Source organism: Dipodomys spectabilis, unplaced genomic scaffold (genome assembly GCF_019054845.1).
Source record: "Dipodomys spectabilis isolate Male_0828 unplaced genomic scaffold, ASM1905484v1 ptg000051l, whole genome shotgun sequence".
Classification (NCBI taxonomy): domain Eukaryota; kingdom Metazoa; phylum Chordata; class Mammalia; order Rodentia; family Heteromyidae; genus Dipodomys; species Dipodomys spectabilis.
The window spans coordinates 468032-483258 of NW_024870728.1; the positions used below are offsets into that span (position 1 = coordinate 468032).

Consider the following 15227-nt stretch of genomic DNA (forward strand, 5'->3'; position numbering starts at 1 on the left):
CACCAACTATGACTCTTGAATTTTGTCTCTCACGTACTAACACCCATTTCCTTCTATTTTTCTGCCTACTGATGGACACAGCATGTCACCCTCAACAGGAATAACTGCCCCGTCTGGCACCTCCCAACTCAGAACAATGAGACAAAGTTCTTTATGAATCATGAGGGCTCAGGGATTCTATGATTACAAGAAAAAGCAAGCTAAGACAACACCCCTAAAACTTGTATAGACACACACATGTATACACACTCTCATAGGCAATACACACGTGCACAGATATTTGATGTATATACACACATTACTACTGTTGGTAGAAATCTACCACCAGCAATCATTTCATCCAATAAGGTTTTGATCGTCTATTTACCAGGAAACTTACCGGCAATACACTAAATTTCACACAGAGATCATATGCTCCAATGTTTTGTGTTTTGAAGTGTTTAGGGCCAATCTTTGGCTAAGTGTATCTTTGCTTTTGCTCTAAGCTGTGGTCTGTGATATCCTCTAATTACCATGTTTACAGAGCCTCATGGAAAAACTATCTCACAATTCCCAGGGTGACAGAGGGTTTAAAAACTGGCTTGTTTTATCTTATGGACACTGCTTATCTTCATGGAATCTTCCTTTTTGGAAACTTTTGACCTGTCTATTCTGGTGACATTGTTGTTGTTGTTATATATTAAAGATGTAAATCTACCAGGAAAATTGTTTAAAGAAATTCTATGACAAATCATATAGGAAATGTCCAAACCCTGAGGTGTCTTAATTATAAATCTGGATTTTTGATTAATTAGAATTTTTGCTTAATCAAAATTAAAGGAAGTGGATGTGATCAAAATGTATGCATAGGTGGAAATAAAATGATGAAATTCATTTGTATAAAATGTTAGTAAAGAGAGAAAAATAAATCAAGATTTCTACAGATTGGAATGTGTATGCTATGGCTGGATTACAGGTACGATTTTTTTTCTTAACTCTTACCTTTTGTCATTGATGACTGCTTTGAGTGCATTTGCTAAGTCATCAGAAGTCATTTCAAGTACATTCAGAGTCACGCCAGCCCCCCGGGTCTCCATGCGCTTTGCATTGTCCATCTGGTCACCAAACAAGGGCAGCATGACCATGGGGACGCCATTGCAGATTCCTTCATAAATGCCATGGGAGCCAGAGTGTGTGATGAATGCCCGGGTCTTTGGGTGACCTGAGACGCAAAGCAAGGAGGGAGACTGTGGGCCAGTGGCTACATTTTCTAGTCTGTTACTGTCTAAATTCTGAGAATACCCTGAGAACCCATTCATGTTCAATGCTGCACTTGACAAAATGATAGGGAGAAGTTGAAGCTTGACACACACACAAAAGATAAAAAGCTATAGAAGATATTCTAGCCACAGTATGTTCAAGTTAACCAATTTTTTTTTTGTCAGTCGTGGGTCTTGAACTCTGGGCCTAGGCGCTGTTCCTCAGCTCTTCAGCTCAAGGTGAGCGCTCTACCACTTGAGCCACGGCGCCACTTTCAGGTTTTTGAGTGGTTTATTGGAGATAAGAGTCTCACAGACTTTCCTGCCCAGGCTGGCTTTGAACTGTGATCCTCAGATCTCAGCCTCCTGAGTAGCTAGGATGACAGGCATGAGCCACCAGCACCCAGCTGCAATTCTCTCTTAAAACCCATGTCTAGGCCATTTTCTTAATTTAACCCCAAAGTGATCTATACAGCAAATTCTCCCAACATACCCAGCAGATCATTCTGGGGTAACCACTTGACAAGTATTGTGTTGTTGGCAAGATTTGATGGTCGACTTCCAGTGTAGCGCCACAGGACCTTGCAGAGACAAAAGGGACAAGGTTTTATAAAAAGAATATATGGTTTTTAAAGAATCTGTTGTACAAGCTAGGGGGGAAATCTTCTGTAGTTGTGGTGTGTGTGCTTCCTCACTGGATCTAAAGTGTCTACTCTTAATTTCCTGCTAAGTCTTCCTTTGATTCTCTATTATTTGAGCTAACATTGTAATATCAGTTCTTATGGTTAGAGTTTGCTAAAGATGGTGGTATGTGGTGCGAGTTAGCAGAAGATGGCAAAATGGATGAATTATAGAACAGAATGAACAGAAGCTGTGTAAAATGGGGGATGCAGTGAGAAGACTGCTTCCTGGCCACCCTTCTTCGTGGGGCTTGGTGGCAAGAGTGTGCTCCCGTCTCCATGCACTAGCTCGTCATCTACACCTCATGATGTCTTTTAATTTTCTTCACTTCAATGAGAAGTTTACTTTATAAAACAACTTGCCTGCAGAACTTTCCACACAAAAACATAGGCTAGACACTCACTGTCCTAACCAACTTTTTTTTTGAGAAACTGTCCTATATAATATGAAGAACCAATACCATGTTAATTTTTAACTAAATTCTCCATAACACTTTTTTTTACCAGTTGTGGGGCTTGAACTCTGGGCCTGGGCGCTGTCCCTGAGCTCTTCAGTTCAAAGCTAGCACTCTACCACTTGAGCCACAGTGCCACTTCTGGTTTTCTGGTGGTTTATTGGAGATAAGAGTCTCACGGATTTTCCTGTCCAAGCTGACTTTGAACAGCGATCCCCAGATCTCAGCCTCCTGAGTAGTTAGGATTAAAGGCATGAGCCACAAGTGCCCAGCTCCATAACACTTTTGATTCTCTTTGATAAGAAAAAAAAAAACAACTTCTGAGTGAGATGGACTATCATTTAAGAATAGTTAAGAGGGGCTGGGAAGGTAGCTCAGCGGTAGAGTGCTTGCCTTGCAAGCATGAGGCCCTGGGTTCAATTCCTCAGCACCACATAAACAGAAAAAGCCGGAAGTGGCGCTATGGCTCCAGTGGTACAGTGCTAGCCTTGAGCTGAAGAGCTGAGGGACAGCACCCAAGCCCAGAGTTCAGGCCCCATGACCAGCAAAAAAAAAAAAAAAAAAAGAATAGTTATGATTTTTAAAATTCAGGTTAGCAATTAGGAAATGACAGCAGATGCCCAACTGATTGAATGTATTGAGATCCTGAAAGTTTGGGGTTAGAACTTTTTGAATATACAATTAAGTAATCAGAAAATTGTCTTACTGTCTGAGGTATTTGGCCCAGAGCTTCAGCAATTGCCATAGCTTTCTTCTCTGGAATCTCTGCGACCATGGATCCCAAAGAGAAAACCACAATCCCATGTTCTCCAGAGGCGTTGATGTAGGCTTCAAATTCCTACAGCCAAAAGAGAGGTTTCCAGTTCACTTTTTCTCATACTCCTTAGTGTGATTACATAATTGAACTCTGAGCAACATTCCTGCTGAGAAGGTGTTTAAATGCGTCTATGAAATAAAGACAAGCTTTTAAAAAAAAAAAAACAAACAAAAAACAATCCACTATATAGTCTAGGCAAGCCTTGAACTTGTAATCCTCCTGTCTCGGTCTTCTGAGTATCAGGAGTTCTGGTGTGTACCACTTTGCTTAGCTACACAAAAACTACTAAAGTGTAAATTCTGTAGCTTAATCTCCTTCCTTAGTTCCTCCTTCCAAAGGAAGAAGATTTCTTGCTTATCTGTGGTGTTCCTTTGAGATGAAGAATCCAGGTCATGTGCTAATTTTCCAAAATAAAAGCAAAGGCATATGCATATACAGGTGCAAGAACATATATACACCAATATATCCGTGCATCCCACAGGCGCACCTACTGACAGTGACAGGTCCCTCTGAGTACAGTCCCAGGGCACTCAGCAGATCATGTCATGTTTACTCCCAACTGAAAGGCCCTGAATAGACCTGGGCTAACCAGAACCTTGGTCTCTTTACCCGTGGGATACACGTTTTCTGACAGGGCTCAGCATGCATGAACAGAGACGCGAGCTCTGTGTAGCTCAATCTGAATAGGATTAGGAAATACCCAGACACTCAACAACCTTCTCAGAGGCATGTTTCCTCTCCCGCCAGCTCCCACTGTTGACCTCTTCAATCCCCTGGCTCATCACAGCAGCCGGACCTTGGCCAAGTCCCCCAAGCCCATCTAAGGAGTCAGAATGGAAGATTCCTCTCTCTTTGCCATATCCTGCATCTTTTGTCTGTAGCAAGAATGTCCTGAGGATGGTCATTCTGGGGTCCTTCCGCCCCAGGATCATCCTGCATTGGTATTCTCCTCCCACTCCCTCCTTCTTCACCAGAGGCAGCTCATTTCATAGTATCCTTTAGACTCTCTCGATTGCATGATGGAGCAAGGCTGACCTGCATCCATAGGAACTTTGTTCCTTCTAGCCAGAAGGAACCAACTCTCTTCTGGAAAGAGCCTCATCTATGTTCCCTTCTCTTACACCCCATCGTGCCCACTCAGCAACTAGCAAGACATGACTAATACAGAATCAAACCTAGATTAATACAAAATCAAAACCCACAGGTTCACAAACATCCAACGATGAATAACAGGTTTAACTAAACTTTCAGTGACACGCAAATTTATGTACAGAACACAGCAAAGCAAACAGCACAGATTGTGGAATGGTGGCCAACACCTCTCTGAATCACTTTTAGGGTTCATAAAAGAGAAATCCATCCCCTACTTGGCAAAACTACCCTGAAACTTTGTCCTGCTTCAAAGTCCCTGGAACAACCAACATGTCAACTGAAGATAACCCTTTAAAAAAATAACCTTTGATTGTCCCAACTCTTGTTCTTTTCTAAAAGAGAAAGAGATGAGACCCTTCCCCAGTGAGAGCGACTTTCCCATTCTAAGATATCCCAGACCTCACAAGAGACATTTCAAATAGCTCCTAAGTTCTATTGAGAATTTCCCTTCCCAAACATCTTTTGCTTCTCTAGAATCCACTTAGACCATATGTTAGAAACATGTCACTTCATGATGTGGCATTCCAAGTCAAGCACAAATACTTTTGAGTCCTCCTGTCCTCATGTGTTTCTTCCTATTGGTCATTAGCTGTCTTAAAGCCTCTGGCTTCCTTAACCTTCCATTCGGCCAGTTTTCTCAGACCCAACTTGTACCTATTGACTCAGAATTACTACCTTTCACAGAGATAGTCTCTCACCCAGACAGAAGAAAGGCATTGTCATTTATTAGGAAAGAAAGGCTTCAGGATCTAGCTTCTTGTCAGACTACCTAGAAACTGGCACTTTTAACTAGGACCGAAAGGCAAGCAAGATTCCTTGCCAGGATGTATAAATGTCAGAGAACTATTTCAAAATATCTGAACTAATGCCTAAATGAAGCCAGATGCACCTGTCCAATGCAGAATGCATGCTGCATACTCTAGTTCTCTGCAAGGTGAATTCTGTGCCCATAATATTGAATGCTTGTTGAATTAAATTGTTACGTCAATTAAATTAAATTACAAAGAATAAAATGCCCAAAATATACTCTCTGGAAGTCTTAGACATAAGCAACTCAGAATATCAGTAACAAGCAAATTCAAGCCTAAGAGATTCTTAAGAAAGAAATTAAAAGAACTGAAACAATTTCGGTATCCTCAGCACTTGCTTTTGCAGATATAGACATATAAAAGTCCCACTTAAATACACACCTGAGATTCTGGTTTTCCCTGAAGGCAATTTATCCCACCAATGAAAACCATGTTGGGCATGATGGGCCTGGGGTAATTCCTGACAAAGTCGTCTCTCAACAGCCAGATAGCTGCCGGGTTCAGAAGGTCCTGGACAGTTACATCTCTCTGGAGGATTTCTGAGGCAAGTGGTTCATAGGAACTATAAATTGCTTTGCACAGAAAATTCTCAGCCAGAGAAAAAAGCACATTCTTTGCTCGTTGCAGAAAGGTCATGCGATCTGGGTTTAAGGAAAAAATCCTGGGCACATAAGACATCGGTCTGGGACACTGGGTAGCTTGAGAATCCAGTCCACAGGGCAATGCATTCAAGAAGAACACAGTAGGCAGAGCCAGATACTGGGCCACTATGGGGCCACAAAGAAGGAAAGGGTCTGTCAGCACAGCGTCAAAGCCACTTTCCTGAAGGGAGGCCATGAACTTCTTGTTGTGCAGTAAGTGGGAGCAGATAGACAGAATCACTTCTGCATTCTTTTGGGCTTGCTTGTAAAGTCTGACGAAACGCTGCAGGAAGGGATCGTCTATAAAAACGCTGAGCCCTAAGTTATGAAAAACAGCTTCATAGTCCTCTTTCTTGAAGGGTGCAGGGTACTTCTTCAAGGTGTAAAATGATCCTTCTTTTATATGTAATGAGGCCTCTGGCGCTATGACCACTATGTCATGTCCCCTCTGATGAAGTTGTTGGATGACCCCAAGCATGCTGAGCCAGTGGCTGCCATCCATCGGAATTAACAACAGTTTCCCAGCATGGGTCACAGAGGAGCTGAGCATACATAGCAGCAAGCTAAGGATGAGTGGACGAAGGCTTCCAGACATCACAATCATTGTGTGCCTGCCTTTGGTCTGGCCATGGATCCACCCTCACTTGCACATATGTAGCAAGAACTAAGTTGCATCTGATGTTAATATTTGACTGTGTCCTGTGACTAAAGCTACATGTCCACAAAGACTGCTGCAAGGATCTCAGGAAGCTGACTGGCTGAGATGAAGAGGGTGGGACATGACCTGGTTTCTTACGTGGCTACCAGAGTAGAACTCCTTCCTCAAATCACATTCAAGAATAAACACAAAGGATCTCTGGCACTTTGGGGCCCATACAATAGTCATTTTCATGAACTGATAAAGTGTTACCACAGTATTTTTTTCTGAGCCATCTGTGTCTAGGTTACATAAGCAAATGTTCCTTCACCTCTTAATATTTAGGAGTGTATTTCCACAAGAATAACCATCAAGGAAATGTAACATTGATATAATAATCTGTAGTTTATATTATTTTAAGTGTTTCTCCTAATATCTTTTATATGAATTTCTCCTCTACCCCATAAAATCCATTCCAGGATAATATTTTTATTTCATATCTTAAATCTCTCTTAATCTGAAGAAGTTTGTTAGCCCTTGTCTTTCATGAATTGATAATTGAAGAATACATTTTATAGAATGACAAAACGAAAGAAAATGATTACCAGAAAGGAAAAAGGACCTCTAGGTGACAAAGTAAAGTTCCTTTCCAGAAACAAAATAGACAGTTTGTTTTTAGAAGGCCTTTTTCGGTTGTTTTTTTTTGGGGGGGGGCCTTGAACTTGGGACGTGGGCATTGTCTCTAAGGTCGTTTTTGCTCAAGGCTAGTGCTCTACCACTTTGAACCACTTTCTGGTTTTCTGGTGGTAAATTGAAGAGTCCCACAAACTTTTCTGCCCAGGCTCACTTTGAACTGCAGTCCTAAGATCTCAGCCTCCTGAATAGCGAGGATTACAGATGTAAGCCACAAAAGCCTGGCCTTAGAAGGACTTTTTGAAAGAAAACAACACAACAATAGTGCAACTCTTAAGCCTTCCTTAAGAATGTCTCTTCCACACTGCTCATTTAAGGCTCTGCCTGATTATCTCTATCATTTTTCTTCATTTATCTAACAAATATTTATTGAGTCTGCACAGTGCTGAGTCCCAACAGTGCAGCTGAGACTACCACAGATGAAGTCTCTCCTCCCAGAATCCATATTCCATAAAGAGAAACCGACTCACAATTGAAATGGATTAAGCAGGACCTTAGAGACTGTGAAATTTGTCAGGATGGAAATGAACAGTGTTGTCTTGGGGTAGAGAATGACTGGAAGAAGAAATGCACTTAAGTATAAGTCTGCTCCAAGGAGAGAATATGCTTTCTATATAAGAAAGCAAAATGCATAAGCAAACAAAGCAAGTTCGATTGGACTCATCACACTGATCCAAGGTCCAGGGGAAATTCTGATAATCACTTTGAAGACAAAGAGGACAGGTGGACAAAAACAGAATTGATATTTATTACGCTCACAGTATATGGTCAAGTACTGTCTGTAACACATAGTACATGGTCCCATAGAAGAGGCAGATAGTATCTTCCTCCTTTTACAAAGATACTGAAGTACAGAAGAGCACAAATATTTCTTAGAGTCCTGTGGTAGCTCTTTGACAGAGCTAATAACCAAACACTATATGCTGGTTCACAGTCTCTGCGTTTAACAATTCCTCAAGATCTGCAGTAGTACACAAAAAACAATGTACAAAACCCTGATTGAAATTGTCAGTTAAAAGTCAAAATCAAAGTTGTGAGCCTCACATCATGACCCAATCAAAGCAAATGGGCACAAGGCAAATGGAAGAACCTAGGAACCAAGAAGGTATTCATGCACCACCTGGTGCTTGGTGCCTTGTATGTCCATGGACAAAAGGGAAGTGTCAGGAACAAGTGTGATAGCAACACCCTTCTCCCAAACTGGACAGAGTGCCACAAAGCACTAAACCCTCTTCTCTGGGAATCCACTGCTGTCCAACACAATCCTTATCCTATACAATTGACCATGGACATTACTAGCCAGCCATTCTGGAGAGTGTGCTGGAAAAGTCATGGAGAAACTGCTCACTTTAAAGCTGTAGTACTTCAGCTTGGAACCCTCTCTCTGCTTTAGCCATTCTGATCACCCTTCCCTATTTTTTACTTTCCCTAATTGCTTTATTCACACTGAACTTCATTCCTGATTGGCTTGCAATTTCTGCTTCTTGCATGCTTACCAAGAGCCACCTCAAGGGTTTCAAGTTCAGTCACCTGATGCGATATAAACTCAAGTGGCAGTTTGTCCTGATATTTCACTCAGTCCTATAATCTTTCATGATGAAACTTTAGAAAGTTCATTGGTTAATCGTTTTCCCCTTAGAACTAAGTGACCTCCATTGGTGTGTTGCTTCACAACTGATCAAAGAATATAGTGTTCAGGAGAGAATGAGATAGCGGAGTGAATGAACTCAGATGTCAAGCAACACTGAAAAGGAAATCAGATAATGACTTGGCAGTTTCTGAGGAAATAATCAGTGTAGCCCATGTTTACATATAACATGAAACCACCAACAAAGATAGAACGATTCTGATTTACTAAACCAATGGTTAGCAGAATATGGACAAGGTAACCCTGAGGCTATTCAAGAACTTTTCAGAAAAATTTTACAACGCCCTATGTCCCTTAACAACGATGCTATTTGAATTTTTCACTCTCGGTCTCTCATAAGCACATGCCAGAAGTTACAAATATGTGATATCATATGAGGTTGAACACAGAAGCAGACTTGAGAATCCAGCTCTCAGCTATGAAGCTGGATACTAAAGAGACTTAAAATATGTAAAAAAAGACCCCACTTAATGACTTTTTTCTTTTGAAAGTATTATCTTATATGATTTATGTTCATATGACTACTTCTATGGCTATTAATGAACTTCTGTTTATCCTGTCTGAATTTTGCCTGTAATACATGTGACATACTGAACAGAAGCAAACAGGTGCTAAGGCCAAAAACACTGAGGCTGAAGTCGCACACCATACATAAGACTTTCCTCAGGCCCGGGTTGAGGAAAAACCAGCTCTTGTCGCTGTACCCCCCACCCCCACCCCAGGCGGAGGGGAAAGCCTAACTTGAGGCTATTTGATTTTAAAACAAGTATTGTCTAAGGCACCCAGATTCCCCAATCTCTCTCTTCATCACGTTTAGCTTTGTTCTTCAAGTCTGGAGGCAACCACACCTCTGGACGTGGCAGAGCGCACGGGTGGAGGAGTGCACAGAGGCAGGGCCTAGCTTGGCCCTAGGCCTAGCCCCATGGTTACTAGGCAACAAGGCAACCCTCCCCCCACCTTCCCCGCCACCTGGAGCACTGCATTCTGGGATGAGAAGACCAAGGCAGCCTGAACCAATGAAATGCGGCCACGTCACAAGGGCGACGCTCCGCCTCAGCTAGCAGCCTCAGCCTGCAGCCAGCAGCCAGAAGCTGCTGCTGCCTTTGCCCTGCCCTGGCCCCAGGGCCGCGCCCTGCCCGCCCTCCTCAGCCCCCAACATGGTGGACTACTACCAAGTCCTGGGCGTGCCCCGGCAGGCCTCCACCGACGCCATCAAGAAGGCCTACCACAAGCTGGCGCTCAAGTGGCACCCCGACAAGAACCCCGAGAACAAGGAGGAGGCAGAAAAGAGATTCAAGCAGGTGGCCCAGGCCTACGAGGTGCTGTCGGACGCCAGGAAACGCGGCGTGTACGACCGCTATGGCGAGGCGGGCGAGGACAGCGGGGGCGCCGCGGGCCGCCCCTGCCACGACCCCTTCGAGTGCGTCTTCAGCTTCCGCGACCCCGCCGACGTCTTCAGGGAGTTCTTCGCGGGCCAGGACCCCTTCTCCTTCGACTTCTTCGGGACCCCGCTGGAGAACATTTTGGGGGGTCACAGGACCCCCCGCAGAAGCAGAAGCAGGGGGTTCACACCCCTTTTCTCCACCTTCACTGAATTTCCAGCTTTTGGGGCTCACTTCTCTCCATTCCACACAAGATTCACATCCTATGGTTCTCTGAGAAATGGAGGTCTTTCTTCTTTCTCCAAGTTCTATGGCAGTGGTGGGACAGACAGCTTCAAGTCTGCGTCCACTTCCACCCAAACAATTAATAGCAAAAGTATCACCACTAAAAGAACCGTGGAGAACGGCCAGCAGAGGATGGAAGTAGAAGAAGACTGAGAGTTAAAATCTCTGGCAAAGAGCAGGCAATAAATGGCAAAGAGCAGTTGCATTGACACCTATATAATTCCCTTTGATTTAGTACATTTTGAGAAATAGCATTTTTTTAAGATTGCAAGTGACCTCTATTTTCAGAACAAGTGTATCTAAGATTATATAAACAGTTCATACCAAAGCCTATTTGTAATTATTGTTTGGACCATACAAATAGGATATCTGAGGGTCTTTAAAATTTGTAAATATCTATATGCACTTTGCTATTTATTAAATTTAAAGGCAGGTGAAGATAATTTCCAAGTGCCTGAAAAACCTGTTCTCCACAGTTCCTTGAACCTTACCTTTCCCCATCTGTTGGAAAACAGCCAGGTAGTATGCCCTGAATGATTTAACTTTTGAATGATTTATTTTTTTAACTACATTTTCCTGAAATGTACAGTACTTGTAAAGTAAAACTGAAGATGGGTTAAAGTAGTACATAAATAATAGTGATGTAGGAAGAGTTGACTATTATGTATTATGTTGAACCTAGACTTTTATGAAGCAAGTAAACCTGGTAAAGTGAGTATAATTAGTTCTAGGGCTTCTGTAACAAACTATCATGAAGGCTGAGGGCAAATTATTTAAGTCATCACCTTGAAGTCTCATGGTCTTGGTGACCTATCAGGACTGCACTCAGTCTGACACATTCTGGGAATATAAAATAAATTTTCCAAGGCCACACCATCTTGTTGCCATGTTGGGGACACAGTCAACATAGCTACATAAACGAGAGGTTCACCTGAAAATGTTGAGCAGGGGGGGCGCCAAACGTCCAGCTGAGAAAGTCAAATGTTGGCACAGCTGATGTCCTGTCCTACATGGGGACCTTTTGGGGTCTGATTGTCTTAATAGGTTCACCACAAAGTGTCCCATCCTCCACTGTCATCTCTTTACCCAAGAAAGTAGGTAAAAAAGGAAAACTGAAGAAGGCTAAAAATGCACAAAGTTCGTGACTGCAGAGAGGTCATGGGACTTGAGGACACTGTTGCACACTTGGAATATGTGAGAATAGGTTTAGATATACTTTAGTGCCCCCAGAGGCTGACCTGCATGATAGGACACATAACTCATGGCATGAAAAGAGGATTCAGGATACCCATGGGATTATGGGGCAGCTGGGAAAACCAGTAAAAAAAAAAGTCACAGAGGTATCTGGACAGCTGCTTCCTATGTGATAAACAACTTGCCAGGATTTGAATTTACTAGGGATTTGAAAAAACAAGTTTGTTTACTCATAGGCAAGGAAAGTCATATAAGTGAAGATATTCACTGGTTGTCTGTGGTGGTTTGGGCTCTGAAGAAGTGAGGGATGTCAGGAGTTAGGGGATGAGAAAAGAACAGACCCAGTTCCATGGTTGTGTATGGCGGAAATGGGCAGACAGGACAGAATTGAGTGTATATGTCTCTACACAGTGGGTTAAAGATGGTCCACAGAGTTCAATGGTAAGCAGAGAACCTGGCATACAAGGTCACTCTGGTCATGGATCTATAGGTACAGTTGTAGGCTCCTTTAACAGAGTAAGCAGTCAGGTTTTTGATATGTCTTGGATTTGTACTGTCGAAAATGAACTACTTTTTACAGAATTACAAAGCATTGCATTTAAAGATTTTTCAAACAACTTTTTATCAATTCTCTAAGCTCAGATAATATGTACTACTATATACCTGTACAGGCCATTTATCTTTCATGGATGATTCAAGTGAATGCTAGAAAGCAGGGCATTTTCCTCTTGTGTGGAGATGCACACCTTCAGTCCACTGCCACACAGGCTTTTCATGAAGTCACTATCACCACCCTCCAGAGTGTGGCAGGCTAGGAGAGTCATGCCAGTGTGGGACGCCAGCATTTAAGCAGTCTCAGCAGAATCCAAACATTCCAAGAGCCACACACTTCCTCTGGCCAGAGCTTTAACACAGTGAGTTTTGGGGTTCCATTTACCCCTTACAATGGAAAACTTTAGAAGAGGCCAAGCTGTGTTCAAATACACTTAAATCAGTTTCTTGTTTAATGATGATTCTGTTTTTCTGCAAATAGTAGGTGGTGGGCAGGATAGCTCATGCTGGTAATCATAGCTACTTAGTATTGAGCACTACTGAGATTGGGAAGACTTTGGTTCTAGACCAGCCAGTGCAAAAAATAGTAAGTGGGTTTCTACCTAAAACAAGGATCTCAGTAAAGTGGTGGTATGTGTAATCATAGCTATTTGGGAGACACAAAAAGGAGGAACAATGGTCCAGCCTGGTTTTGGCAACAAGTAAGACCCTATTGCAAAAATACTTTAAAAATAGGGGAGGAAACAGTCTGTGGGAGTAACTTCAGAGGTAAAGTGCCTGCCCACCAAGCACTAGGCCCTGAAATCAAACCCCAGTATTTCCAGACTGGTAGAGAAACACCTTACCTTGACAAATCTATTACTTGCTTATTGGAAATTTATAAGTTTCTCATCTGGATTTTGAATAAACAGATTCCTTTCTTCTTCTCCCATCTTAAACCATTTTAGCATAACAGATAGCCACTGGTTTACTAGGACTGAACTAGGAAATGGTCAATGTTGTGATTACCAAACACACAGCTCATGCTCTGCATTTCCCCAGTAAAAAGTAAGGTTTGTTATATTGGACTTCCCCAAGCAGGGCCCTTTGTGGTTTTAGATTTTCATATAGAAAATATACAATTTGTACCAACTGCTGGTGGGTCACACCTATAATCCTAGCTACTCTGATGACTGAAATCTGGTGGTTTGAAGCCAAACGATGCAAGAAAGTCTCTAAGACTCTGAATCTCCAATGAACTACCAAGAAAAAGCTGGAAGTGAAGCTGTAGCTCACATGATAAGAATATTAGCCTGGAGCAAAAAGCTCAGGGACTGCACCCAGGCCCAGAGTTCAAGCCCCAAGACCAGCAAGCATGCACATGCACACACACATTGTATACACACACATTGTATACACACACATGCGCAGGTGATTTGGATGCATCAAGGAACACAGACAGCACCATTCTGCAGTCACTAACTAGATATGATATGACTGTTGAACACTGCTACTTTATTACCACATGCTGTAAGCTACATTGCACATGAGATTCTGTTGAATTCCAATGAATATGTAAGACCCTTGTGAGCCATCCCCATCCTTTCACAAACAGCATGATTAAAACGACCATGCCAGGTCCTTAAACTTGTACTGCAAATCTGCAGTACTCCCCTGATAGGTCAAGACCCAGCTCACTTCCCCTGTTCCTGCCCAACCTCCCCATCAGGAAGACACTGTTACCTGTGGTAGAAAATCTGATCAATTCTCACCATCGATCTGCCATCTGTCCTGTTAGAAGATGCTCTCCTTGCCTCGCAGGGCTCTCTGTGAGAGGCAGGTTTATGAAGTAAAGGGCTATACACATTTCCAGAGTTTGTCACCAAAGATGATTAGAAGGAAAGACATCAATTTGGAATGATGAGCAGAGAAGTAAGCATTTAAAGTTAAGAATTCCTTTTTTTTTTTTTTAAGTTTTCTGTCTGGAACATCAATTGGATACAGACCTGAGAGAGTGGCTTCCGGTTGCCACAGTTGATGCCCCCAATGAAGACCATGTTGGGCATGATAGGCCTGGGGTAGTCCAACACAAAGTCCCCTCTGAACAGCCACACGGATGCGTGGCTGAAGATATCCACCACCGACACCTCTCTCTGCAAGAGCTCAGAGGCGAGCCGTGCATAAGGGGTAAATGAAAAATCACAAATATACATCAGGGGAAAAGGGTAGAGAAAATTCTTGACCCTCTGCAAGAAGGTCATGTGGTCTGAATGCCTTGTCAGGAACCTAGGAATATATGACGAAGGGTCTGGACACTGAGTAGCTGCCCATTCCAGGCTACAGAATAGGGAGCGTAGAAAAAAAACAGCCGGGATATTCAGGTACTTGGCCAGCACTGCCCCACAGGGAATAACAGGGTCCGTTAACAGCACATCAAAGGCACTGGACTTCAGATGGCTCATCAGAGTCATGTTGTACATGAGGTTCTCACAAGACGTCGTGTGGAACTTAGCCATGATTTTTAAAGTTGCAGCATTTTTTAAAAAGGTCTTCAAATAATGTTCATTTTTAAAGATGAACTCAGAGTATTCACGCATAATATGGTGAAATTCTTCATTGGTGAGTGGAAAAGCATATGCTTTCTTGATGAAGAACTCCTCTTCTTTGATGTGCATGTTCATGTCTGGGGCCATGACCAAAGCCTGGTGGCCTCGATTGTGCAATTCCCTCACCACGTCCCGCATGCTCAGCCAGTGGCTGCCATCCACAGGAAACACCAGCACCTTCCCACCTCTGGCCCAGGGCAGGACACACAGCAAGCACAGCAGTCCTGTGAGCCCTCGAAGGGCTACCTGGAGTCCCATGACCATTTCCCCCAAAGGCCTATAGCTCAAGCCTATAGTTTTCCACCCAAGCTCTGACTCCTACCAGTTTGTTTCTTTGGCTTTATTAATGCTGCCACCTAACACTGTCACGTCATTGGGTGGCATGGTGCCCTGGTATGTTAATTATTACAGAATAAATCTATCCCCGGCTTGCACAACTGCCCTATCCTCTGTTGCACC

The 15227-nt window shown here is 42.9% G+C and overlaps 2 protein-coding genes across 5 annotated transcripts in view; one reads left to right on the plus strand and one right to left on the minus strand.

Annotated features, from left to right (window-relative positions):
* The window catches only part of LOC122107326 (UDP-glucuronosyltransferase 1-6-like), a 114214-nt gene that overhangs the window by 3254 nt on the left and 95733 nt on the right, over positions 1-15227 (minus strand). For 2 of the 4 annotated variants that reach the window (XM_042678938.1, XM_042678936.1), the window contains 3 exons: positions 3080-3211; positions 1732-1819; positions 982-1201 (listed from right to left, as the gene is read on the minus strand). In XM_042678938.1, coding sequence (XP_042534872.1) covers positions 982-1201; positions 1732-1819; positions 3080-3211 — 440 coding nt within the window. Of the gene's footprint in view, positions 1-981; positions 1202-1731; positions 1820-3079; positions 3212-5532; positions 6388-14168; positions 15070-15227 lie in introns of those variants that run through there. The other 2 variants (XM_042678935.1, XM_042678937.1) reach the window with 2 other exon arrangements.
* Dnajb3 (DnaJ heat shock protein family (Hsp40) member B3) lies at positions 9883-10419 on the plus strand. The gene is given in 2 exon segments (XM_042678941.1): positions 9883-10291; positions 10294-10419. Coding segments are annotated over 2 exon segments (435 nt in total). The 5' UTR covers positions 9883-9927; the 3' UTR covers positions 10365-10419.